The 25,665-nt window shown below is 45.5% G+C and overlaps 1 protein-coding gene across 1 annotated transcript in view; it reads left to right on the plus strand.

Annotated features, from left to right (window-relative positions):
* LOC128648522 (F-box only protein 4-like) overlaps window positions 1-25,665 on the plus strand; it is a 200,549-nt gene that overhangs the window by 132,756 nt on the left and 42,128 nt on the right. The window contains exon 5 of the mRNA XM_053701241.1: window positions 17,590-17,747. Within this exon, the coding sequence (XP_053557216.1) occupies window positions 17,590-17,747 (158 nt within the window). The remainder of the gene's footprint in view (window positions 1-17,589; window positions 17,748-25,665) is intronic.

A 25,665-nucleotide genomic window follows, 5' to 3' on the forward strand; every position in this document is an offset into this window, starting at 1 on the left:
CCTTAAAATGCCTATAAATACACCCCTCACCACACCCACAATTCAGTTTTACAAACTTTGCCTCCTATGGAGATGGTGAAGTAAGTTTGTGCTAGATTCTACGTTGATATGCGCTCCGCAGCAAGTTGGAGCCCGGTTTTCCTCTCAGCGTGCAGTGAATGTCAGAGGGATGTGAGGAGAGTATTGCCTATTTGAATGCAGTGATCTCCTTCTACGGGGTCTATTTCATAGGTTCTCTGTTATCGGTCGTAGAGATTCATCTCTTACCTCCCTTTTCAGATCGACGATATACTCTTATTTATATACCATTACCTCTGCTGATTCTCGTTTCAGTACTGGTTTGGCTTTCTACAAACATGTAGATGAGTGTCCTGGGGTAAGTAAATCTTATTTTCTGTGACACTCTAAGCTATGGTTGGGCACTTTGTTTATAAAGTTCTAAATATATGTATTCAAACATTTATTTGCCTTGACTCAGAATGTTCAACATTCCTTATTTTTCAGACAGTCAGTTTCATATTTGGGATAATGCATTTGAATTAATCATTTTTTCTTACCTTCAAAAATTTGACTCTTTTTTTCCCTGTGGGCTGTTAGGCTCGCGGGGGCTGAAAATGCTTCATTTTATTGCGTCATTCTTGGCGCGGACTTTTTTGGCGCAAAAAATCTTTTCCGTTTCCGCCGTCATACGTGTCGCCGGAAGTTGCGTTATTTTTTGACGTTATTTTGCGCCAAAAATGTTGGCGTTCCGGATGTGGCGTCATTTTTTGGCGCCAAAAGCATTTAGGCGCCAAATAATGTGGGCGTCTTATTTGGCGCTAAAAAAATTATGGGCGTCGCTTTTGTCTCCACATTATTTAAGTCTCATTTTTCATTGCTTCTGGTTGCTAGAAGCTTGTTCTTTGGCATTCTTTCCCATTCCTGAAACTGTCATTTAAGGAATTTGATCAATTTTTGCTTTATATGTTGTTTTTTCTATTACATATTGCAAGATGTTCCACGTTGCAACTGAGTCAGAAGATACTTCAGGAAAATCACTGCCCGGTGCTGGAGCTACCAAGCTAAGTGTATCTGCTATAATTTTTGGTATCTGTTTCTCCAGCTGTTGTTTGTATTGCATGTCATGACAAACTTATTAATGCAGATAAAATTTCCTTTAGTACTGTTACATTACCTGTTGCTGTTCCGTCAACATCTAATTTTCAGAGTGTTCCTGATAAACATAAGAGATTTTATTTTTTAATCCATTAAGAAGGCTATGTCTGTTATTTCTCCTTCTAGTTTACATAAAAGTCTTTTAAAACTTCTCTTTTTTCAGATGAATTTTTAAATGAACATCATCATTCTGATACTGATAATGGTTCTTCTGGTTCAGAGGTTTCTGTCTCAGAGGTTGATGCTGATAAATCTTTGTATTTGTTCAAGATGGAATTTATTCGTTCTTTATTTAAAGAAGTATTAATTGCATTAGAAATAGAGGATTCTGGTCCTCTTGATACTAAATCTAAACGTTTAAATAAGGTTTTTAAATCTCCTGTAGTTATTCCAGAAGTGTTTAATCTCCCTGATGCTATTTCTGAAGTAATTTCCAGGGAATGGAATAATTTGGGTAATTCTTTTACTCCTTCTAAACGTTTAAGCAATTATATCCTGTGCCATCTGACAGATTAGAGTTTTTTGGGACAAAATCCCTAAGGTTATGGGGCTGTCTCTACTCCTGCTAAATGTACTACTATTTCTACGGCAGATAGTACTTCATTTAAGGATCCTTTAGTTAGGAAAATTGAATCCTTTCTAAGAAAAGCTTACTTATGTTCAGGTAATCTTCTTAGACCTGCTATATTTTTAGCGGATGTTGCTGCAGCTTCAACTTTTTGGTTAGAAGCTTTAGCGCAACAAGTAACAGATCATAATTTTTATAGCATTATTATTATTCTATAACATGCTAATAATTTTATTGGTGATACCATCTTTTGATATCATTAGAGTTGATGTCAGGTATATGTCTCTAGCTATTTTAGCTAGAAAAGCTTTATGGATTAAACTTGGAATGCTGATATGTCTTCTAAGTCAACTTTGCTTTCCCTTTCTTTCCAGGGTAATAAATTATTATCTCAACTGTTTCTGGAAGGAAGGGAACTTTTTTACCAAAGGATAAAAAATCTAAGGTAAATTTAGGTCTAATAATCATTTTCGTTCCTTTCCTCACAACAAGGAGCGGTATCAGTTTGGAAACTATTTCCAGTTTGGAATATATCCAAGCCTTATAGAAACCTATAGCCAGCTCCTAAGTACCCATGAAGGTGCGGCCCTTATTCCAGCTCAGCTGGTATGGGGCAGATTACGTTTTCTTCAAAGAAATTTGGATCAATTCCGTTCTCAATCTCTGGTTTCAGAACATTGTTTCAGAAAGGTACAGAATTGGCTTCAAGTTAAGGCCTCCTGCTAAGAGATTTTTTTCTTTCCCGTGTCCCAGTTAACACAGCAAAGGCTCGGCATTTCTGAAATGTGTTTTAGATCTAGAGTTGGCTGGAGTAATTATGCCAGTTCCAGTTCTGGAACAGGGGCTGGGGTTTTATTTTATCTCTTCATTGTACCAAAGAAGGTCAATTCCTTCAGACCAGTTCCGGATCTATCAATATTGAATCGTTATGTAAGGATACCAACATTCAAGATGGTTACTGTAGGACTATCCTGCCTTTTGTTTAGCAAGGGCATTATATGTCTACAATAGATTTACAGGATGTGTATCTGCATATTCCGATTCATCCAGATCACTTTTAGTGTCTGAGATTCTCTTTTTAGACAAGCATTACCAGTTTTGTGGCTCTACCGTTTGGCCTAGCCTCAGTTCCAAGAATTTTTTTCAAAGGTTCTCGGTGCCCTTCTTTCTGTAATCAGAGAACAGGGTTTTGGTATTTCCTTATTTGGACGATATCTTGGTACTTGCTCAGTCTTCTCATTTTCGAAGAATCTTTTACGAATCGACTTGTGTTGTTTCTTCAAGTTCATGGTTGGAGGATCAATTTACCAATCAGTTCATTGATTCCTCAAGACAAGGGTAACCTTTTTAGGTTTCTAGATAGATTCAGTGTCTATGACTCTGTCCTTGTCAGACAAGAGAAGTTTAACATTGATATCAGCTTGTCAAAACCTTCAGTCACAATCATTCCCTTTGGTAGCCTTATGCATGGAAATTTTAGGTCTTAGGACTGCCGCATCAGATGGGATCTCCTTTGCTCGTTTTCACATGCGACCTCTTCAGCTCTGTATGCTGAACCAATGGTGCAGGGATTACTCAAAGATATCTCAATTAATATCTTTAAACCGATTATACGACACTCTCTGACATGGTGGACAGATCACCATCGTTTAGTTCAGGGGGCTTCTTTGTTCTTTCGACCTGGACTATAATCTCAACAGATGCAAGTCTTACAGGTTGGGGAACTGTGTGGGGGTATCTGACGGCACAAGGGGTTTGGGAATCTCAGGAGGTGAGATTTCCGATCTATATTTTGGAACTCCGTGCAATTTTCAGAGCTCTTCAGTCTTGGCCTCTTCTGAAGAGAGAGTTGTTCATTTGTTTTCAGATAGACAATGTCACAACTGTGGCATACATCAATCATCAAGGAGGGACTCTCAGTCCTCTGGCTATGAAAGAAGTATCTCGAATTTTGGTTTGGGCGGAATCCAGCTCCTGTCTAATCTCTGCGGTTCATATCTCAGGTATGGACAATTGGAAAACGGATTATCTCAGTCGCCAAACGTTGCACCTGGGCGAATGGTCTTCTCCCAGAGGTATTTCCTCAGATTGTTCAAATGTGGGAACTCCCAGAAATAGATCTGATGGCTTCTCATCTAAACAAGAAACTTCCCTGGTATCTGTCCGGATCCCGGGATCCTCGGGCGGAGGCAGTGGATGCATTATCTCTTCCTTACAAGTGTCATCCTGCCTATATCTTTCCGCCTCTAGTTCTTCTTCCAATAATCTAAAGGAATGCTCGTTTGTCCTGCTGGTAGCTCCAGCATGACCTCACAGGTTTTGGTATGCGGATCTTGTCCGGATGGCCTCTTGCCAGCTGTGGACTCTTCCGTTAAGACCAGTCTTTCTGTCTCAAGGTTCTTTTTTCCATCAGGATCTCAAAACCTTAATTTTAAGGTATGGAGTTTGAACGCTTGATTCTTGGTCAAAGAGGTTTTCTTTGACTCTGTGATTGATACTTTGTGACAGGCTCGTAAATCTGTATCTAGAGAGATATATGATAGAGTCTGGAAGACTTATATTTCTTCAGGATGGTTTAGATAAAGGTTTGTCCGCAAGTTCCTTGAAAGACAAATCTCTGCTCTTTCTGTTCTTTTTCACAGAAGGATTGCTAATCTTCCTGATATTCATTGTTTTGTACAACCTTTGGTTCGTATAAAACCTGTCATTAAGTCAATTTCTCCTCCTTGGAGTTTGAATTTGGTTCTGGGGGCTCTTCAAGCTCCTCCTTTTGAACCCATGCATTCTTTGGTCGTTATATTACTTTCTTGGAAAGTTTTGTTTCTTTTGGCCATCTCTTCTGCCAGAAGAGTCTCTGAATTATCTACTCTTTTTTGTGAGTCTCCTTTTCTGATTTTGCATCAGGATAAGGCGGTGCTGCGAACTTCTTTTGAATTTTTTTCCTAAGGTTGTGAATTCTAACAACATTAGTAGAGAAATTGTGGTTCCTTCATTATGTCCTAATCCTATGAATTCTAAGGAGAAATCATTGCATTCTTTGGATGCTGTTAGAGCTTTGTAATATTATGTTGAAGCTACTAAGTCTTTCCGAAAGACTTCTAGTCTATTTGTCATCTTTTCCGGTTCTAGAAAAGACCAGAAAGCTTCTGCCATTTCTTTGGCATCTTGGTTGAAATCTTTATTTCATCATGCCTATGTTGAGTTGGGTAACACTCCGCCTCAAAGGATTACAGCTCATTCTACTAGGTCAGTTTCTACTTCCTGGGCGTTTAGGAATGAAGCTTCGGTTGATCAGATTTGCAAAGCAGCAACTTGGTCCTCTTTGCATACTTTTACTAAATTCTACCATTTTGATGTGTTTTCTTCTTCTGAAGCAGTTTTTGGTAGAAACGTACTTCAGGCAGTGGTTTCAGTTTGAATCTTCTGCTTATGTTCTTTCATTAAAATTTTATTCTGGGTGTGGATTATTTTCAGCAGGAATTGGCTGTCTTTATTTTATCCCTCCCTCTCTAGTGACTCTTGTGTGGAAAGATCCACATCTTGGGTAATCATTATCCCATACGTCACTAGCTCATGGACTCTTGCTAATTACATGAAAGAAAACATAATTTATGTAACAACTTACCTGATAAATTCATTTCTTTCATATTAGCAAGAGTCCATGAGGCCCGCCCTTTTTTGTGGTGGTTTTGATTTTTTTGTATAAAGCACAATTATTCCAATTCCTTATTTTATATGCTTTCGCACTTTTTTCTTATCACCCCACTTCTTGGCTATTCGTTAAACTGAATTGTGGGTGTGGTGAGGGGTGTATTTATAGGCATTTTAAGGTTTGGGAAACTTTGCCCCTCCTGGTAGGAATGTATATCCCATACGTCACTAGCTCATGGACTCTTGCTAATATGAAAGAAATGAATTTATCAGGTAAGTTCTTACATAAATTATGTTATTCCTATTTAAAGCTAAATACTTACCTGTAAAATAAATCCTAATATAGCTACAATATAAATTATAATTACATTGTAGCTATTTTAGGATTAATATTTATTTTGCAGGCAACTTTGTAATTATTTTAACCAGGTACAATAGCTATTAAATAGTTAAGAACTATTTAATAGTTACCTAGTTAAAATAATAACAAAATTACCTGTAAAATAAATCCTAACCTAAGTTACAATTAAACCTAACACTATACTATCATTAAATTAATTAAATAAAATACCTACAATTAAACCTAACACTACACTATCAATAAATTAATTAAATACAATATGTACAAATAACTACAATGAAATAAACTAACTAAAGTACAAAAAATAAAAAAATATTTACAAACATAAGAAAAATATTACAACAATTTTAAACTAATTACACCTACTCTAAGCCCCCTGATTGGATCAGCCAATCGGATAGAACTTGATTCTGATTGGCTGATTCCATCAGCCAATCAGAATATTCCTACCTTAATTCCGATTGGCTGATAGAATCCTATCAGCCAATCGGAATTCGAGGGACGCCATCTTGGATGACGTCATTTAAAGGAACCGTCATTCGTCGTTCAGTCGTCGGGCAGGATGGATGTTCCGCGTCGGAGGTCTTCAGGATGCTGCCACTTCGCTCCGGATGGATGACGATAGAAGATGCCGCCTGGATGAAGACTTCAATCGGATGGAAGACCTCTTCTGCCCCGCTTGGATGAAGACTTCGACCGGATCATGGACATCTTCAGCCCCCCGCTTGGGCTTGGATCAGGACATCGGAGGAGCTCTTCTGGACCGATCGGTGAACCTGGCAGGGTGAAGACAAGGTAGGAAGATCTTCAGGGGCTTAGTGTTAGGTTTATTTAAGGGAGGTTTGGGTTAGATTAGGGGTATGTGGGTGGTGGGTTGTAATGTTGGGGGGGGTATTGTATGTTTTTTTTTACAGGAAAAAGAGCTGAACTTTTTGGGGCATGCCCCGCAAAGGGCCCTGTTCAGGGCTGGTAAGGTAAAAGAGCTTTGAACTTTAGTAATTTAGAATAGGGTAGGGCATTTTTTATTTTGGGGGTCTTTGTTATTTTATTAGGGGGCTTAGAGTAGGTGTAATTAGTTTAAAATTGTTGTAATATTTTTCTTATGTTTGTAAATATTTTTTTATTTTTTGTAACTTAGTTCTTTTTTATTTTTTGTACTTTAGTTAGTTTATTTCATTGTAGTTATTTGTACATATTGTATTTAATTAATTTAATGATAGTATAGTGTTAGGTTTAATTGTAACTTAGGTTAGGATTTATTTTACAGGTAATTTTGTTATTATTTTAACTAGGTAACTATTAAATAGTTCTTAACTATTTAATAGCTATTGTACCTGGTTAAAATAATGACAAAGTTGCCTGTAAAATAAATATTAATCCTAAAATAGCTACAATGTAATTATAATTTATATTGTAGCTATATTAGGATTTATTTTACAGGTAAGTATTTAGCTTTAAATAGGAATAATTTATTTAATAAGAGTTAATTAATTTCGTTAGATTAAAATTATATTCAATTTAGGGGGGTGTTAGTGTTAGGGTTAGACTTAGCTTTAGGGGTTAATACATTTATTAGAATAGCGGTGAGCTCCGGTTGGCAGATTTGGGGTTAATAATTGAAGTTAGGTGTCGGCGATGTTAGGGAGGGCAGATTAGGGGTTAATACTATTTATTATAGGGTTAGTGAGGCGGATTAGGGGTTAATAACTTTATTATAATAGCGGTGTGGTCCGCTCGGCAGATTAGGGGTTAATAAGTGTAGGCAGGTGGGGGCGACGTTGTGGGCGGCAGATTAGGGGTTAATAAATATAATATAGGGGTCGGCGGTGTTAGGGGCAGCAGATTAGGGGTACATAGGGATAATGTAAGTAGCGGCGGTTTACGGAGCGGCAGATTAGGGGTTTAAAAAAAAATGCAGGTGTCAGCGATAGCGGGGGCGGCAGATTAGAGGTTAATAAGTGTAAGGTTAGGGGTGTTTAGACTCGGGGTACATGTTAGAGTGTTAGGTGCAGACGTAGGAAGTGTTTCCCCATAGAAAACAATGCGGCTGCGTTAGGAGCTGAACGCGGCTTTTTTGCAGGTGTTAGGTTTTTTTTCAGCTCAAACAGCCGCATTGTTTTCTATGGGGGAATCGTGCACGAGCACGTTTTTGAGGCTGGCCGCTTGCGTAAGCAACTCTGGTATCGAGAGTTGAAGCTTGTTACAGAAGCATTAGTTATTTTGTTGTGAAGAGCTTATTTCCCAGCAGCAATGCCTGAACCAGCAAGCCAGCGCCTAAGAAGGGCTCCAAGAAAACCGTAACAAGTATCATTTCATAAAGAGTTAACTCTTTTTTTTCCAGCTTTTAGAAACTATTGTCTAATCACCTCTGGAGCCAGACTGCTAATTGATAAGATGAACTTGTAAACTTGTTATCTTAAGTACTGTAATCCTATTGTGGCCTGTCAAAGGACAGTGCTCTCTATCTAAATGTGTGATGGGGGATTTTGTGCTTCCCCCCCTCTCCCCCTGGGAGTGCCCTGTGTGCATGTAACCTTAATAAAAAGCAGGCTGGGCATCCCAGTCCTGAGTTCTTGTTTGACCCTCAATCGCAGCGTTGACTCGTTTTTGTGGGCAGAAGGGTATCCTAGCTGTACTGCAGCTAAGGGAGATTATTCTATATTTGCGAGACTCATATAGAATACTATGGAAAGCAGCTTCTCCCCTCTTTAGCAATAGGGATCCAGGCTACTAAGCGGTCCATCTCTCAGCGAGACTAAGGGTAACCGTAACATTTGGCGGCAGCGGCGGGATTTTCCTGGATTTCCTAGGAGAGGTACAGAACGGATGGAGAGCGCTTACGAAAAATTGAAGCGTACAACCCTAAAGGATTTACTTGAAAGCAGAGGGGGGTACGCCAGCAACCGGCCGAGGAGAGAGCTGATCGCAGAATTGACCGAACTGGATCAGAGCTTCACAATGGCGGAAACACCGACCACGATTAGTGACGAAAAAACCAGGATTGTTCGGGAAAGGCTCTCATTATACGGGCCGAACCCCTCCATGGAATTGGTACAGCAGTTGATGGCGGAGGCGGACGAGGATATACGAGAGACTCGAGCCCACGAACTCAACCTAGCGAACGCACACCGCAATGCTGAAGCCCCGCAGGTAATCATCCCTGTCGAAAATGCTGGGAGGCCCAAGATACCCTATGCGGCATTTCGACCCTTCCTAGAGAGCGAGACAGGGATTGATGAATATTTGGCGGACTTCGAAAGGCAATGTGCCCTGCACCAGATTCCCAACAGAGAGTGGCCCACGATATTGTCTGGGAAACTATCCGGGCGAGCCCTGGAAGCCTTTCGTACTCTGGATGCTGAGGAAGTGACACAGTATGAGCTAGTTAAGGAGACACTGTTGCGACGGTACGCTGTAACTCCGGACACGTATCGCCGACAGTTTCGGGGCACGGAAAAGAAGCCTAACGATACCCATATGGAATGGGCGCACCGAATGCGGAGAGCGGCAAATCACTGGCTGAGCGGAAGTAAAGCGGTGACTGGGGAGGAAATTTTACAATTGTTTCTCTTAGAACATTTTATAATGGCATGGAGCAGCAAGGGAAGGAATGGCTGCGAGACAGGCGGCCTTCTACCTTAGAAGAAGCAGCCAAATTGGCCGATGAACATTATGACTCCCGTCTTCACGAACCCATGAACTACCGAGCTCCAGCACGGGTCGAACCCAGAGAGGTTTACCGTGCACCCCCTCGTGCTGAATTCCGAGCCCCGGTGCCCACAGGGCCCGTCCGACACTCAGGACCACCCAATAACAGCTCTGAGCGTCCCAGACCGACTTGCCACCGATGCAAGCAACCAGGGCATTTCATGGCTAGCTGCCCCCTTAATACGCACCAGACACCCAGGAATTACAATTACCCCTCTGGGTCCTATCGTCCGGCCCGGGCCCTCTGTGTTAACCAAGAGGCCCCTATGGAGGGATATGTGGGGCCGCTTCACGAGGCAGACCCTGTATATGCTGCCTCAGATAACCGCCAGCACCATCGGCAGAGGGTATGGCTCGAGGGGCGATCTACCGAGGGATTGCGAGACACAGGGGCTACTATCACGCTGGTACAGAGTCATTTGGTGCCAGAGCACAAGCGATCCGGACAGACTGTGGCCGTTAGAGTGGCGGGGGGGGGATGTGTACAAAATTCCAACAGCTAAAGTGCATCTTGATTGGGGAGCGGGAAAGGGGGCTGTGAACGTGGGCCTAATGGATAATTTACCTGCCGAAGTACTACTGGGCAACGATTTGGGCCCCATGACTTCTGCCTATGCTCCAGTATGCAACAACGAGGCGGACCCAGTGACTACACGGGCCCAAGCCCGGACGGAGCGAGAGCTCTCACCAGTGCGGGAGACACAGGTAAGACCTACCCCGACCTTGCCTGACAGGTTAGGCCCCATACCCTGGGACACCCCAGATGCTTTCGAGGCAGAGTCTAAGACTGACCCGACCTTACAAAAGTACCGGGAACGAGCAGAGACCGGAGGGGGCGGGGCAGATAACGAAACATTCTTATGGGAAAAAGGGAAACTATACCGCTGGACAGAGAAAAGGGGACAGCGTAGGCGACAGCTGGTAGTGCCCCACAAATACCGTCAAGAAATCCTCAAAATAGGCCACGACATCCCCTTAGCAGGCCACCTAGCCGTTACCCGTACCCTACACCGCATTACTCACACGTTCTTTTGGCCAGGGGTGCACGCTGACGTTAGAACTTACTGTAACACCTGCGATGTGTGTCAACGAGTAGGAAGGCGAGGCGATCACCCTAAAGCCCAGCTAGTAAATATGCCCATTGTAGAGGAACCCTTCAGCCGGGTTGCTATTGACCTAGTGGGACCACTGGCTACCCCTAGTCCCTCCGGTAAGCGATACATTCTTACCGTAGTGGACTACGCTACCAGGTACCCAGAGGCTGTCGCCCTATCCAACATACAAGCGGATACGGTAGCGAATGCACTAGTACAGGTGTTCTCCCGGGTAGGATTTCCAAAAGAAATCCTATCCGACCGAGGCACCCAATTTACGGCTGAATTGACCCAACAACTCTGGCAGCTTTGCAAAATTAAGTCCCTCCTGAGCTCCCCATAGCACCCCCAGACGAACGGGCTGTGTGAGAGGTTCAATGGGACCCTCAAGCAAATGCTCAAGACGTTCACTCAGGAATACCGAGACTGGGAACGCTTCCTGCCGCACCTCCTATTTGCTTATCGGGAGGTGCCCCAGGAAACGACAGGGTTCTCTCCCTTCGAGTTGCTCTACGGAAGAAAGGTACGGGGACCCCTAAACCTGATCCGGGAGCACTGGGAGGGAGAGATGGAGGCTGACGGTGTCCCCATTGTGCCATACGTGCTGGAACTCAGGGACCGAATGGAGCAATTAGCCAAATCCGTGCGGGCTAATCTCCAGTTGGCCCAGAGAAGACAGAAAGTATGGTACGATCGGGGGGCCCGAAAGAGAATCTTCACCATAGGACAAAAGGTGTTAGTACTTAAGCCGGTGAAGACAGACAAATTGCAGGCGTCCTGGCAGGGTCCCTACCAGATCGTAGAGAAAAGGGGAGACACCACTTATGTGATAGCTAGCTGCCACGACAACAATCTTAGAAAGACATTCCATGTAAACGTGCTCAAGGAATATTTTGAGCGACCAGAGAACGTGACGGCCATATGTTGTTCCCCTCAGGAAGACCCCGACAGTTTACCCATTCCAGACCTATTAGAAAAGAGCCTCCCCACAGGTATAGTGGCGCAGGTTCAGATAGGGGACCGACTTAGCCCCACTGAAAGGGAGCAGCTCAACCAACTCCTCCAGTCCAAACACCTCACCTTCTCCCCGAAGCCAGGGTACACTACTTTAACCACCCACCAGGTAGATACTCCGGGACAAGCTCCCTTGCGCCAGGCTCCGTACCGAATCCCCGAAGCAGTTAGGACAGGAATGAAGAAGGAGATCGATGAGATGCTCCAGCTCAGGGTAATTGAGCCCTCCGATAGTCCCTGGGCCTCCCCAGTTGTCTTGGTGCCCAAGAAAGATGGGACCACCCGGTTCTGCGTAGACTATCGTGACGGACGCTTACCCTATGCCCAGGGTAGACGAGCTACTCGATCGTATAGCCAGGGGAAATTACCTGACCACTATTGACCTCTGCAAAGGTTACTGGCAGATTCCCCTGGCCCCGGAGGCTATCCCCAAGTCGGCATTCGTCACCCCATTCGGCTTATATCAGTTTAGGGTAATGCCGTTTGGGATGAAGAATGCCCCAGCTACATTCCAGCGCTTGGTGGATAGGCTCCTGGATGGCTTCCAGAGTTTTGCTTGCGCCTACCTGGACGACATAGCGATCCACAGTGAGTCCTGGGAGGACCACTTAGCTCATGTGGGAATGGTTCTGGATCAGATCCGGGCTGCTGGCCTGACTCTGAAGCCAGAAAAATGCCACTTTGGGATGGCCGAGGTACAGTACCTGGGTCACCGGGTGGGGTGTGGAAAGCAGCGACCAGAGCCGGCCAAAATAGAAGCTGTCGCCAATTGGCCCACCCCCATCACTAAGACTCAGGTCCTAGCCTTCCTGGGCACGGCAGGGTACTATAGACGGTTCGTACCAGACTACAGCACACTTGCCAAACCCCTGACTGACTTGACCAAGAAGAACTTACCTCGACAGGTCCTGTGGTCTCCCCACTGTGAAACGGCTTTCCAGGCTCTCAAAAATGCTCTAATTAACGCTCCTGTCTTGGCGGCCCCAGCCCTTAACAAACGTTTTATCGTCCATACAGATGCTTCCATGTTCGGGCTGGGAGACGTCCTCAGCCAAGTAGGCGAAGATGGAGGGGAGCATCCAGTTGCCTACATCAGCCGGAAGCTCCTGCCCCGCGAAGTCAGCTATGCAGCGGTCGAAAAGGAGTGTTTGGCTTTGGTGTGGGCATTAAAGAAATTGACTCCCTATTTATATGGTCAGGAGTTCACTCTGGTCACCGACCATAACCCGTTGGTGTGGCTGAACCGGGTCTCTGGAGATAACGGCAGGCTATTACGTTGGAGCTTATCGTTGCAACCCTTCAATTTCACCATTACTTACAGACCTGGGAAACAGAATGGCAACGCCGACGGGTTGTCCAGACAAACCGACCTCAGCCCCGCATAACCAGCGGTCTGGACAGCCTTAGTCTGCCCCGAAAAGGGGTCAGACCGTGTCTGCCAGAGTGTTCCACAGAAAGGGAGCACTGTTACAGAAGCATTAGTTATTTTGTTGTGAAGAGCTTATTTCCCAGCAGCAATGCCTGAACCAGCAAGCCAGCGCCTAAGAAGGGCTCCAAGAAAACCGTAACAAGTATCATTTCATAAAGAGTTATCTCTTTTTTTTTCAGCTTTTAGAAACTATTGTCTAATCACCTCTGGAGCCAGACTGCTAATTGATAAGATGAACTTGTAAACTTGTTATCTTAAGTACTGTAATCCTATTGTGGCCTGTCAAAGGACAGTGCTCTCTATCTAAATGTGTGATGGGGGATTTTGTGCTTCCCCCCCTCTCCCCCTGGGAGTGCCCTGTGTGCATGTAACCTTAATAAAAAGCAGGCTGGGCATCCCAGTCCTGAGTTCTTGTTTGACCCTCAATCGCAGCGTTGACTCGTTTTTGTGGGCAGAAGGGTATCCTAGCTGTATTGCAGCTAAGGGAGATTATTCTATATTTGCGAGACTCATATAGAATACTATGGAAAGCAGCTTCTCCCCTCTTTAGCAATAGGGATCCAGGCTACTAAGCGGTCCATCTCTCAGCGAGACTAAGGGTAACCGTAACAAAGCTGCGTTAAATATGCTCTACGCTCCTTTTTTGGAGCCTAACGCAGCCTTTATGTGGACTCTCAATACCAGAGTTATTTTTATGGTGCGGCCAGAAAAAAGCCGGCGTTAGCTACGCGGGTCCTTACCGACAAAACTCCAAATCTAGCCGCTGGAAAATAATGTCTGCAGACACCATTATCTAGGATTGGGGTTTAATCTGGAGGTCCAGGAGAGCATAGGGAGTTTGGTTTCCTTAGGTGGCAAGGTTACCAATAATTATCTTGGAGTCTTTAGGTCCCTTTAGAGCTGTCCTCTTCTGAAAGGAGAAAAAACATACCTGAGTTTTAATTCGGACAATGTTCCAGTTGTAGCTTATATCCGTCATCAAGGGGGAACATACAGTTCCTTAGCAATAATTTATAAAGTCTTTTTTTTCTATATTTCGCATCCCAGGAAGGAAATCAGGGAAACAGATTTACTTAGTAGGTAATTCCTTTAACTAGTTTTCTACTAAATTATAGAACTACTAGTACTAAAGCCCGTGTACACGGGCCATTTTTTTCAGAACAGCGGTCCCACCCCTTGCTCTCTCCCCCCTTTCTTTTGCTCTCTCTTCCCCCCTCTCTTTTGCTTTCTTCCCCCCCTCTCTTTTGCTTTCTCTCCCCCCTCTCCTTTGTTCTCTCTCTCCCCTTGCTCTCTCCATCCTTTCTTTTGCTCTCTCTCCCCCCTCTTTGGCTCTCCCCCCCCCCCTCTTTGGCTCTCTCCCCTCTTTTGCTCTCTCTCCTCTTTGGCTCTCTCTCTCCCCTCTTTGGCTCCCCCCCCCTTTGGCTCTCTCTCCCCCCTCTTTAGCTCTCTCTCCCCCCTCTTTGGCTCTCTCTCCCCCCTCTTTGGCTCTCTCTCCTCTTTGGCTCTCTCTCTCCCCCCCTCTTTGGCTCTCCCCTCCCCTTTGGCTCCCCCCTCCCCTTTGGCTCCCCCCCTCTTTGGCTCTCCCCCCCCCCCCTCTTTGGCTCTCTCCCCCCTCTTTTGTTCTCTCCCCCCTCTTTGGTGCTCTGCCCCCCTTTTTGTCTCTCTCCCCCCCTCTTTGGCTCTCTCCCCCCCTCTTTGGCTCTCCCCCCCCCCCTTTGGCTCTGCCCCCCCCTCTTTGGCTCTCTCTCCCCCCTCTTTGTCTCTCTCTTTGGCTCTCTTTCCTCTTTGGCTCTCTCTCTCCCCCCTCTTTGGCTCTCCCCCCCTTTAGCTCTCTCCCCCCCCCTCTTTGGCTCTCCCCCCCCCTCTTTGGCTCTCTCTCCCCCCTCTTTGGCTCTCTCTCCCCCCTCTTTGGCTCTCTCTCTTTTTTGGCTCTTTTTCCTCTTTGGCTCTCTCTCTCCCCCCTCTTTGGCTCTCCCCCCCTTCTCTTTGGCTCTCCCCCCCTTCTCTTTGGCTCTCTTCCCCCCCTTCTCTTTGTCTCTCTCCCCCCCCCCCTTCTCTTTGTCTCTCTCTCCCCCCCTTCTCTTTGGCTCTCTGCCCCCCCCGCTTCTCTTTGGCTCTCTGCCCCCCCTTCTCTTTGGCTCTCTGCCCCCCCCCTTTTCTTTGGCTCTCTGCCCCCCCCTTCTCTTTGGCTCTCTGCCCCCCCCTTCTCTTTGGCTCTCTGCCCCCCCTTCTCTTTGGCTCTCTGCCCCCCCCTTCTCTTTGGCTCTCTGCCCCCCCCCTTCTCTTTGGCTCTCTGCCCCCCCCTTCTCTTTGGCTCTCTGCCCCCCAATACTCTTTGGCTCTCTGCCCCCCCCCCTTCTCTTTGGCTCTCTGCCCCCCCGCCTTCTCTTTGGCTCTCTGCCCCCCGCCTTCTCTTTGGCTCTCTGCCCCCCCCTTCTCTTTGGCTCTCTGCCCCCCCCCCCCTTCTCTTTGGCTCTCTGCCCCCTCCTTCTCTTTGGCTCTCTGCCCCCCCCTTCTCTTTGGCTCTCTGCCCCCCCCTTCTCTTTGGCTCTCTGCCCCCCCTTCTCTTTGGCTCTCTGCCCCCCCTTCTCTTTGGCTCTCTGCCCCCCCCTTCTCTTTGGCTCTCTGCCCCCCCTTCTCTTTGGCTCTCTGCCCCCCCTTCTCTTTGGCTCTCTGCCCCCCCTTCTCTTTGGCTCTCTGCCCCCCCTTCTCTTTGGCTCTCTGCCCCCCCCTTCTCTTTGGCTCTCTGCCCCCCCCCCCTTCTCTTTGGCTCTCTGCCCCCCCCCCCTTCTATTTGGCTCTCTGCCCCCCCCCTTCTCTTTGGCTCTCTGCCCCCCCTTCTCTTTGGCTCTCTGCCCCCCCCTTCTCTTTGGCTCTCTGCCCCCCCCCCTTCTCTTTGGCTCTCTGCCCCCCCCCTTCTCTTTGGCTCTCTGCCCCCCCCCTTCTCTTTGGCTCTCTGCCCCCCCCTTCTCTTTGGCTCTCTGCCCCCCCCTTCTCTTTGGCTCTCTGCCCCCCCCTTCTCTTTGGCTCTCTGCCCCCCCCTTCTCTTTGGCTCTCTGCCCCCCCTTCTCTTTGGCTCTCTGCCCCCCCCTTCTCTTTGGCTCTCTGCCCCCCCCCTTCTCTTTGGCTCTCTGCCCCCCCTTCTCTTTGGCTCTCTGCCCCCCCCTTCTCTTTGGCTCTCTGCCACCCCCTTCTCTTTGGCTCTCTGCCACCCCCTTCTCTTTGGCTCTCTGCCCCCCCTTCTCTTTGGCTCTCTGCCCCCCCCCCCTTCTCTTTGGCTCTCTGCCCCCCCCCCCCTTCTCTTTGGCTCTCTGCCCCCCCCCTTCTCTTTGGCTCTCTGCCCCCCCCTTTCTCTTTGGCTCTCTGCCACCCCCCCTCCTGCTCCCTCTCTGGCTCTGTCTTCGCGGGACCCCGCCCGGCCACGCCCCATCGCGGCAACACCCGCCCGGCCATGCCCCTCGCGACACCCGGCCACGCCCCTCGCGACGCCCGGCCACGCCCCTCGCGACGCTCCCGTCGGCCACAAACAGCTGTGAGGTCTGGGGAGCGCGTTGCCGCTTCTCACGCAGCAGACCTCACAGCTGTTGAGTAGCTCGCGCTCCCTAGCGCTCCCAATCTGTCAGCTGTCAGCTATGCCGAGGTGCGCGAGAATAGAATCTAAGGCCAAGTGTTTGTCTGTACTGCGCATGACGGCTTCAGACAAACACTTGTCTTTTATAATATAGGATGAGGTATCCCAGAGTTAGACCTTAGGACTTCTGTTATAAAGAGTCATAGAGGCCTATTTATCAAATGTCTGTCGGACCTGATCTGACAGTGCGGATCAGGTCCGACAGACATCGCTGAATGCGGAAAACAATACGCTCATTGGCCGCCAGCAAGGGGTGTCAATCAACCTGATCGTACTCGATTGTGTTGCATTGTGGCGATCTCTGTCTGCCTCATCAGAGCAGGCGGACAGGGTTATGGAGCAGTGGTCTTTAGACCGCTGCTCCATAACTTGCACTTCTGGCGAGTCTAAAGACTCGCCAGAAACACAGGCCCACAAGCTCCGTTCGGAGCTTGATAAATGGGCCTCATAGTTCGAATTGAATAGAACATTCTTTATTACTCTAAATGCTCCAGTCAGGCCCTGCAAAACTTGGAACATGAAACCCCAAAAAAATGATTTCATGATTCAGATAGATCATTCTATTTAAACAACTTTGCAATTTACTTCTATTATCTATTTTTGCTTCATTCTCTTGATATCCTTTGTTGAAGCAATAATGCATTTAGAGGCATATATGTGCAGCCACCAATCGGCAGCTTCTGAGTCTACCTAGGTATTCTTTTTAACAAAGGATATAAAGAGAACATAAATGAGATAATATAAATAAATTGTAAAGATATTTAAAGTTGCATGATCTGTCTGAATCATGAAATATTTTTTGGGGCTCATGTCCTTTTAACCTTTAATAGTAAAGGCAGCCTATTCTGCAGTATTTTTACTAGAGGGTTGTAATGACTATGAATTTTAAAAAAAAATATGAGTGATACATTGAGAAAATAATAAGATGATTTACTTATTTATTCCTCTTCCTTAATTTTATTTTGTCCTTATTTCTAGATCACAACAAGAGCACGTTGGCATCAACACAATATTTCTGCCCACTATCTCTGGAGTGGAGCAGCAGGCGACCTTGTACACTCTAACTCCTCAAGTAAAGGAAGTGTGCAAAGTTGTGGATGGATTTATCTATGTCGCAAATGCTGAATCACACAAAAGTAAGGGCCATTTTCTATAGTATTAAACAGCTGGGCCTCCACTTCATTAATAATCCTATAATATAAAAGGCCAAGTGTGTTTGTCCGAAGCTGTCATGCGCAGTAGAGACAGCACGAGGACAAACACACCTGGCATTACCTGACATGCTGTTTGCGGCGGTGGGGCGAAAGTGGGCGTGACCGGACGGGAGCGTGGCCGGGCGGGAGTGCGGTTGGGCGTGGCGGGGTCGTGGTCAGCGTGAGAGGGGAGAGAAATAGAAAGAGAGGGGGAAGAGCAGAAGAGAGGGGAAAGAGCAGAAGAGAGGGTGAGAGAGAGCAAAATAGAGGGGAAAGAGCAAAATAGAGGGAAAAGAGAGGGGGAGAGAGAGAGAAAAAGAGAGGGGGACAGAGAAAATAAGAGGGGGAAAGAGAGAGCGCAAAAGAGAGGGAAGAGAGAGAGCAAAAGAGAGGGGGGAGAGAGAGCAAAAGAGAGGGGGGAGAGAGAGCAAAAGAGGGATAGAGAGAGAGCAAAAAAAAGGGGAGAGAGACAGAGCAAAAAGAGAGGGGGGGAGAGAGAGAGCGCAAAAGAGAGGGGGGGGAGAGAGAGTGCAAAAGAGGGGGGAGAGAGCGTGAAACGCAAAAGAGAGGGGGGATAGAGAGAATAAAAGAGGGGGAGAGAGAGCGCAAAAGAGAGGGGGAGAGAGCAAAAGAGAGGGGGGAGAGAGAGAGCAAAAGAGAGGTGGAGCGAGAGAGAGCGCAAAAGAGAGGGGGAGAGAGCACAAAAGAGAGGGGGAGAGAGCACAAAAGAGAGGGGGAGAGAGAGCAAAATAGAGGGGAAAGAGCAAAATAGAGGGAAAAGAGAGGGGGAGAGAGAGAGAAAAAGAGAGGGGGACAGAGAAAATAAGAGGGGGAAAGAGAGAGCGCAAAAGAGAGGGAAGAGAGAGAGCAAAAGAGAGGGGGGGAGAGAGAGCAAAAGAGAGGGGGGAGAGAGAGCAAAAGAGGGATAGAGAGAGAGCAAAAAAAAGGGGAGAGAGACAGAGCAAAAAGAGAGGGGGGGAGAGAGAGAGCGCAAAAGAGAGGGGGGAGAGAGAGAGCGCAAAAGAGAGGGGGGAGAGAGAGAGCGCAAAAGAGAGGGGGAGAGAGAGCGCAAAAGAGGGGGGAGAGAGCGTGAAACGCAAAAGAGAGGGGGGATAGAGAGAATAAAAGAGGGGGAGAGAGAGCGCAAAAGAGAGGGGGAGAGAGCAAAAGAGAGGGGGGAGAGAGAGAGCAAAAGAGAGGTGGAGCGAGAGAGAGCGCAAAAGAGAGGGGGAGAGAGCACAAAAGAGAGGGGGAGAGAGAGCAAAATAGAGAGGGGAGAGAGAGAGCAAAAGAGGTGGAGCGAGAGAGAGCGCAAAAGAGAGGGGGAGAGAGAGAGCAAGGGTTGTGACCGCTGTACTGCAAAAAATGGCCCATGTAAACGGGCTTTAGGACAAGTGGATATATAATAAGATGAAAATCATTATTTTCATGCAGCTCATGCATGTGCAGTAGAAAAAAGGGTAAAGTTACTTAATTCCTGTATGCTGGAGATCATCCTAACTTTTAATTAAAAGGGACAATCTATTTTGTTATTATTTAAAAAGATAATCCCTTTATCACCCATTCCCCAGTGTTGCATAACCAACACTGTTATATTAATACACTTTTTACCTCTGTAATTACCTGTATCTAAGCCTCTGCAGACCGTCCCCTTATTTTAGTCCGTTTGATAGACTTGCATTTTAGCCAGTCAGTGCTGACTCCTAAATAACTCCACGGGAGAAAGCACAATCACCTAGATTATGAGCTTTGAGCGCTATAGAGAAATTAACAAACGCAACAAAAGTTACGTTATTTAATTTCCTATAGCGCTGTCATTACAATCAGAGCGCTGCTGAGAGGTGCTCATGCACGATTTCCCCATGGACATCAGTGGGGAGAGCCGGCAAAAAAAAAAACTAACACCTGCGATTGCGGAAACAAAAGTTCCGTAACGCAGCCCCATTAATGTCTATGGGGAAATAAAAATACTGTTTAAACCTAACATAAACCCTACGTCTAAACACCCCTAATCTGCTGCCCTCAACATCGCTGACGCCTGCCTACAGTTATTAACCCCTAATCTGCTGCTCACGATATCGCTGCTACCTAAATAAAATGATTAACCCCTAATCTGCCGCTCCCGATATCGCCGCCACTATACTACAATTATTAACCTCTAAACCACCAGCCCCCCACATCGCAACAAGCTAATTTAAACTATATTAACCCCTAACATAACCCTAATACCCCTAACTTTAACATAATAAAAATATAGCTAAATTAAATTTACAATTATAAACTAAATAAACCTATTAACCCCTAAACCGCCAGCCCCCCCTCCCACATCGCAACAAGCTAAATTAAACTATATTAACCCCTAAACCATACCTGTGAAATAAAACCTAAGATAGCTACAATATAACTAATAGTTATATTGTAGCTAGCTTAGGTTTTATTTTTATTTCACAGGTAAGTTTGTATTTATTTTAACTAGGTAGATTAGTTAGTAAATAGTTATTAACTATTTAATAACTACCTAGTTAAATTAAATACAAACTTACCTGTGAAATAAAACCTAACCTGCCTTACAATAAAACCTACCATTACAAAAAATAAAAAACACCTGACATTACAAAAAACAAACAAATTATCCAAAAAAATAAAGATTAATCCTATTCTAATACCCTTAAAAAATAAACCCACCCCAAAATAAAAAACCCTACTCTAGAATAAACTACCAAGGGCTCTTAAAAGGGCCTTTTGGGGGGCCTTAAAAGGGCCTTTTGTAGGACATTGCCCTGAGTTACAGAACCATGTCTGTATGAGATTTTGGAAAGAGGACGCCAGATAAGGCGTCCAGATAAGGCGCCACTGCAATGCCCCGCGGTCTGAGAATCGTTAAGCAAAGACCCTAGAACCTTCGTGAAGATCCTGGGTGCTGTGGCCAACCCGAAGGGAAGAGCCACAAACTGAAAATGTTTGTCCAGGAAGGCAAACCTTAGAAACTGGTGATGATCTCTGTGGATAGGAATATGGAGATATGCATCCTTTAAGTCCACGGTAGTCATATATTGACCCTACTGGATCAATGGAAGAATTGTCCGAATGGTCTCCATCTTGAAGGATGGAACTCTGATAAACTTGTTTAGACTCTTGAGATCTAAAATGGGACAAAACATTCCCTCCTTTTTGGGAACCACAAAAAGGTTTGAATAAAACCCTTGCCCCTGTTCCTGTCTTGGAACGGGGCAAATTACTCCCATCGTGGAGAGGTCTCTTACACAGCGTAAGAACGCCTCTCTTTTTATCTGGTCTACATATAATCGTGAAAGAAAAAACCTTCCCCTTGGAGGAGAGTTTCTGAACTCCAGAAGATACCCCTGGGACACGATCTCTAGCGTCCAAGGATCTTGAACATCTCTTACCCAAGCCTGGGCAAAGAGAGAAAGTCTGCCCCCAACTAGATCCGGTCCCCGGATCGGGGGCCGCCCCTTCATGCTGTCTTGGGAGCAGCAGAGGGCTTCTTAGATTGTTTACCCTTGTTCCAAGTCTGGTTAGGTCTCCAGACCGACTTGGTCTGGGCAAGGTTTCTGTCCTGCTTAGTGGCAGAGGAAGCAGGGACTCCCTTGAAATTCCTAAAGGCACAAAAATTACTCTGTCTTCTCTGTTTGACTGACTTATCCGGAGGAAACAAGTGACCCTTACCTCCCGTAATGTCAGAAATAATCTCCTTCAATTCAGGCCCAAAAAAGGGCCTTACCTTTAAAAGGAATAGTCAAAAGTTTGGATTTAGAAGACACATCCGCAGACCAAGATTTTAACCATAGGGCTCTGCGAGCTAAAATGGCAAAACCTGCAGTCTTAGCCGCCAATTTGGCGACCTGAAAGGCAGCATCAGTAACAAAGGAATTAGCCAGCTTAAGGGCCTTAATTCTGTCTAATATCTCCTCTAGAGGAGTCTCAGTCTTCAGAGATTCCTCTAGGGCGTCAAACCAGAAGGCAGCCGCAGTTGTAACCGGTAAAATGCAAGCCGTCGGTTGTAAGAGAAACCCTTGGTGAACAAATAGCCTCTTGAGAAGACCCTCCAACTTTTTATCCATAGGGTCTTTAAAAGCACAACTATCCTCAATAGGAATAGTCGTACGCTTAGCCAGGGTAGATATAGCTCCCTCCACCTTCTGGACCGTTTGCCAAAAATCCCGCACAGTGTCAGCTATAGGATACATTTTCTTAAACAGCGGAGAAGGGGAGAACGGGATACCCGGTCTTTCCCATTCCCGTGTAACAATTTTCTGAAATTCTTTTAGGAACTGGAAAGGTATCAGAATAAGAAGGAATTTCCAGATATCTGTCCATCTTACATAATTTCTCTGAGGTAACCACAATAGAGTCGCAGTCATCCAGAGTCACTAAGACCTCCCGAAGTAACAGGCGGAGGTGTTCCAGTTTAGATTTAAAGGACACGACATCCAAATCTTTCTGGGGTAACACACTACCTGAATCAGACAGTTCACCCTCAGACAGAGTCTCCCTACCCTCCAATTCAGATGCCTGGGAGGGAAAATCAGAGATAGCCATCAAACCCTCCGAAGTCCCAGGAACCCCACAGGTTTCAGCCCTGCTACGCTTGCCCTGTAACACAGGCAACTTAGACAAGACCTCAGTGAGAGTAGATGACATAACTGCAGCCATATCCTGCAGCGTAAAAGACGCAGACGCTGCTGAAGAGCATGGCTTTACTTGCGCGGGAGTTAAGGGTTGTGACGTTGGGGACGAAAATTGCGTCAAACCTTCACTATCATTAGGCCTAGAATGCTGTACAGACATATCTTTATCAAAAAATATTTTTTCTTTACATAGCAAGGCTTTCTCTATACATTATATAAAAAACACAGAAAGAGGCGCCAATGGTGCAGATCAATGATGCATCTTAGGAGATCAATACAGGAGACGTGCACAGGGTACTCACTTGTAAAAAAGGCATTCAATCATGCCCATAGAAGCAGGCTGGATTTCTGCAGCAGTCCTATAGGTAGCGTAGGCTCAGAGAGATACTAAACATTAATGTTCCAATTTCCAGTAGTGGCAATGTCACGAATTGCTACAGACCCAATATTATCTAACATCCTAACAATACAAAGAACTGTTTGCAGAAAAATTGTATGTTCTAGATCCTCCATGTTGAACAAATAAAAAACCCAGCCTGGTCGTTACTCTGAAATAATAATAAAAAAAAAAAAAAAGAAACAAATTTGTGTACTGTATCCTTAAGTAAATTACCACAAACCGTTTGGGTATTGTATTTGTTAGAAAATAATCTCAAACCTCCGGAGTGAAACTGAACTAAATTCGGGAAAAAAAATACCCAATGAACTTCAGCACCTCGCCGCAGCTCTGCTGCGGCTCCTACCTTCCGCCACAATCACTGCCGGGAAACTAATACACAGCGATCCTCAAAATCTCCTGCGCATATGATATGAAGTGAGTAAAGGAGCCAGAGATGAAAGGCACTGACGTTCGCACTACAAGCTGCGCCACTGAAGCGCGCGATTAGGCCCCGCCCCTCGTGGGCGTATTACCAACAAACCCTATGATCATCTTGCCGCCATACACCGGAGTCTCAGAAATATTGTAAATTCCTCTGGACTCCGGTGCCCCAGTGTCAGCCCATATGATGTTCCCAAACACCAAATAAATAATAAACAAAACACCCTCATACATTAATCCTGTGCAGATAAACAGGACCCAGCCCCTCTAAAAATTATGTACCTGAAAGAGGGAGATGGGAAACTACATGCTGTGGTCCAACCGGAACCCACACTAGCAAAAGGGAAAATATCTTTTACCCACAGGGGAAGTGTTACAGCCCAACTGAGATAGCATAGAAGCCCCAGATATAGTAGACTGTGCTTACCTCCATGCTGAGGAACAGCATCATAATCCTTCAGTGTCAGGAGTTCCACTCTTCCTCCTGAGGCCCTGCAAGGACAAAACAGTCTTAGTTTCCATTTTCTAAGACTATGAAATAGAAAACAGCCTAAGTAAGGGAGGCGCAGTGAGCTTAAAAAGTCCACTAGTTCCCACAGCCTAAGTGGCTATTACTCTGAAGCTGCTTTATTAGAAAAAATAGTGCACACCGGCACCATTTAAAATAAAAAACTCTTGATTGAAGAATTCTAAACTAACACCTCACTTTACCTCTTCCTATCACTAACACAGGCAAAGAGAATGACTGGAGGGGGAGGGAAGGGAGGGGCTATATATGCAGCTCTGCTGTGAAGCTCTTTGCCACTTCCTGCTAACCAGGAGGTGATATCCCACAAGTAAGGATGAAATCCGTGGACTCGTCATATCTTGTAAAAGAAAGTGCTCTTCTAAGGGCCAGATTACAAGTGGAGGGGTATTTTAACGCTCCAGATCGCATGCTAACGCCGATAAAAGTAAGGTTTTTGCGGCAGGTATCACTTAAAGGGACACTGAACCCAATGTTTTTCTTTTGTGATTCAGATAGAGCATGCAATTTTAAGCAACTTTCTAATTTACTCCTATTATCAATTTTTCTTTGTTCTATTGCTATCTTAATTTGAAAAAGAAAAAAGTCCAGAACCTTGGACAGCACTTGTTTCTTGCTGGATAAATTTATCCACCAATCAGCAAAACAACCCAGGTTGTTCACCAAAATGGGCCGGCATCTAAACTTACATTCTTGCTTTTCAAATAAAGATACTAAAAGAGAATGAAGAACATTTGCTAATAGTAGTAAATTAGAAAGTTGCTTAAAATTGCATGCTCTATCTGAATCACTAAAGAAAAAAAATGGGTTCAGTGTCCCTTTAAATTACAAGTTAAAAGTTTCCCTTGCATAATAACTCGATGCACGCAAAAAGCTAAACTTCGAATATTGCAATTGTGTTAACGTATTCCCCCATTGAAGTCAAAGGAGAGAAAAAAAGTGGAAAAAACCCTAATCGCGCATAAACCTTATGGCATATTTTCAAGTGTGCTAGCCTGACATAAATATATGAATATTACATTCCAATGTTCTTCACATAGTAAAAACAGAATTTATGCTTACCTGATAAATTACTTTCTCCAACGGTGTGTCTGGTCCACGGCGTCATCTATTACTTGTGGGAAATGTTCTCCCCCACAGGGAAAGGCAAGGAGAGCACACAGCAAGAGCTGTCCATATAGCTCCCCCTCTGGCTCCGCCCCCCAGTCATTCGACCGACGGTTAGGAGAAAAAGGAGAAACCATAGGGTGCCGTGGTGACTGTAGTGTATAAAGAAAAAATTTTCAACCTGATTAAGGAATCAGGGCGGGCCGTGGACCAGACACACCGTTGGAGAAAGTAATTTATCAGGTAAGCATAAATTCTGTTTTCTCCAACATTGGTGTGTCCGGTCCACGGCGTCATCCATTACTTGTGGGAACCAATACCAAAGCTTTAGGACACGGATGAAGGGAGGGAGCAAATCAGGTTACCTAAACGGAAGGCACCACGGCTTGCAAAACCTTTCTCCCAAAAATAGCCTCCGAAGAAGCAAAAGTATCAAATTTGTAGAATTTGGCAAAAGTGTGCAGAGAAGACCAAGTCGCTGCCTTACATATCTGGTCAACAGAAGCCTCGTTCTTGTAGGCCCATGTGGAAGCCACAGCCCTAGTAGAGTGAGCTGTGATACGGTCAGGAGGCTGCCGTCCGGCAGTCTCATAAGCCAAGCGGATAATGCTTTTCAGCCAGAAAGAGAGAGAGGTAGCAGTAGCTTTTTGACCCCTCCTCTTACCAGAGTAAACGACAAACAAGGATGAGGTTTGTCTAAAATCTTTTGTTGCTTCTAAATAGAACTTTAAAGCACGAACAACATCTAAATTGTGTAAT

This window comes from Bombina bombina, chromosome 2 (assembly GCF_027579735.1).
Source record: "Bombina bombina isolate aBomBom1 chromosome 2, aBomBom1.pri, whole genome shotgun sequence".
Taxonomy (NCBI): domain Eukaryota; kingdom Metazoa; phylum Chordata; class Amphibia; order Anura; family Bombinatoridae; genus Bombina; species Bombina bombina.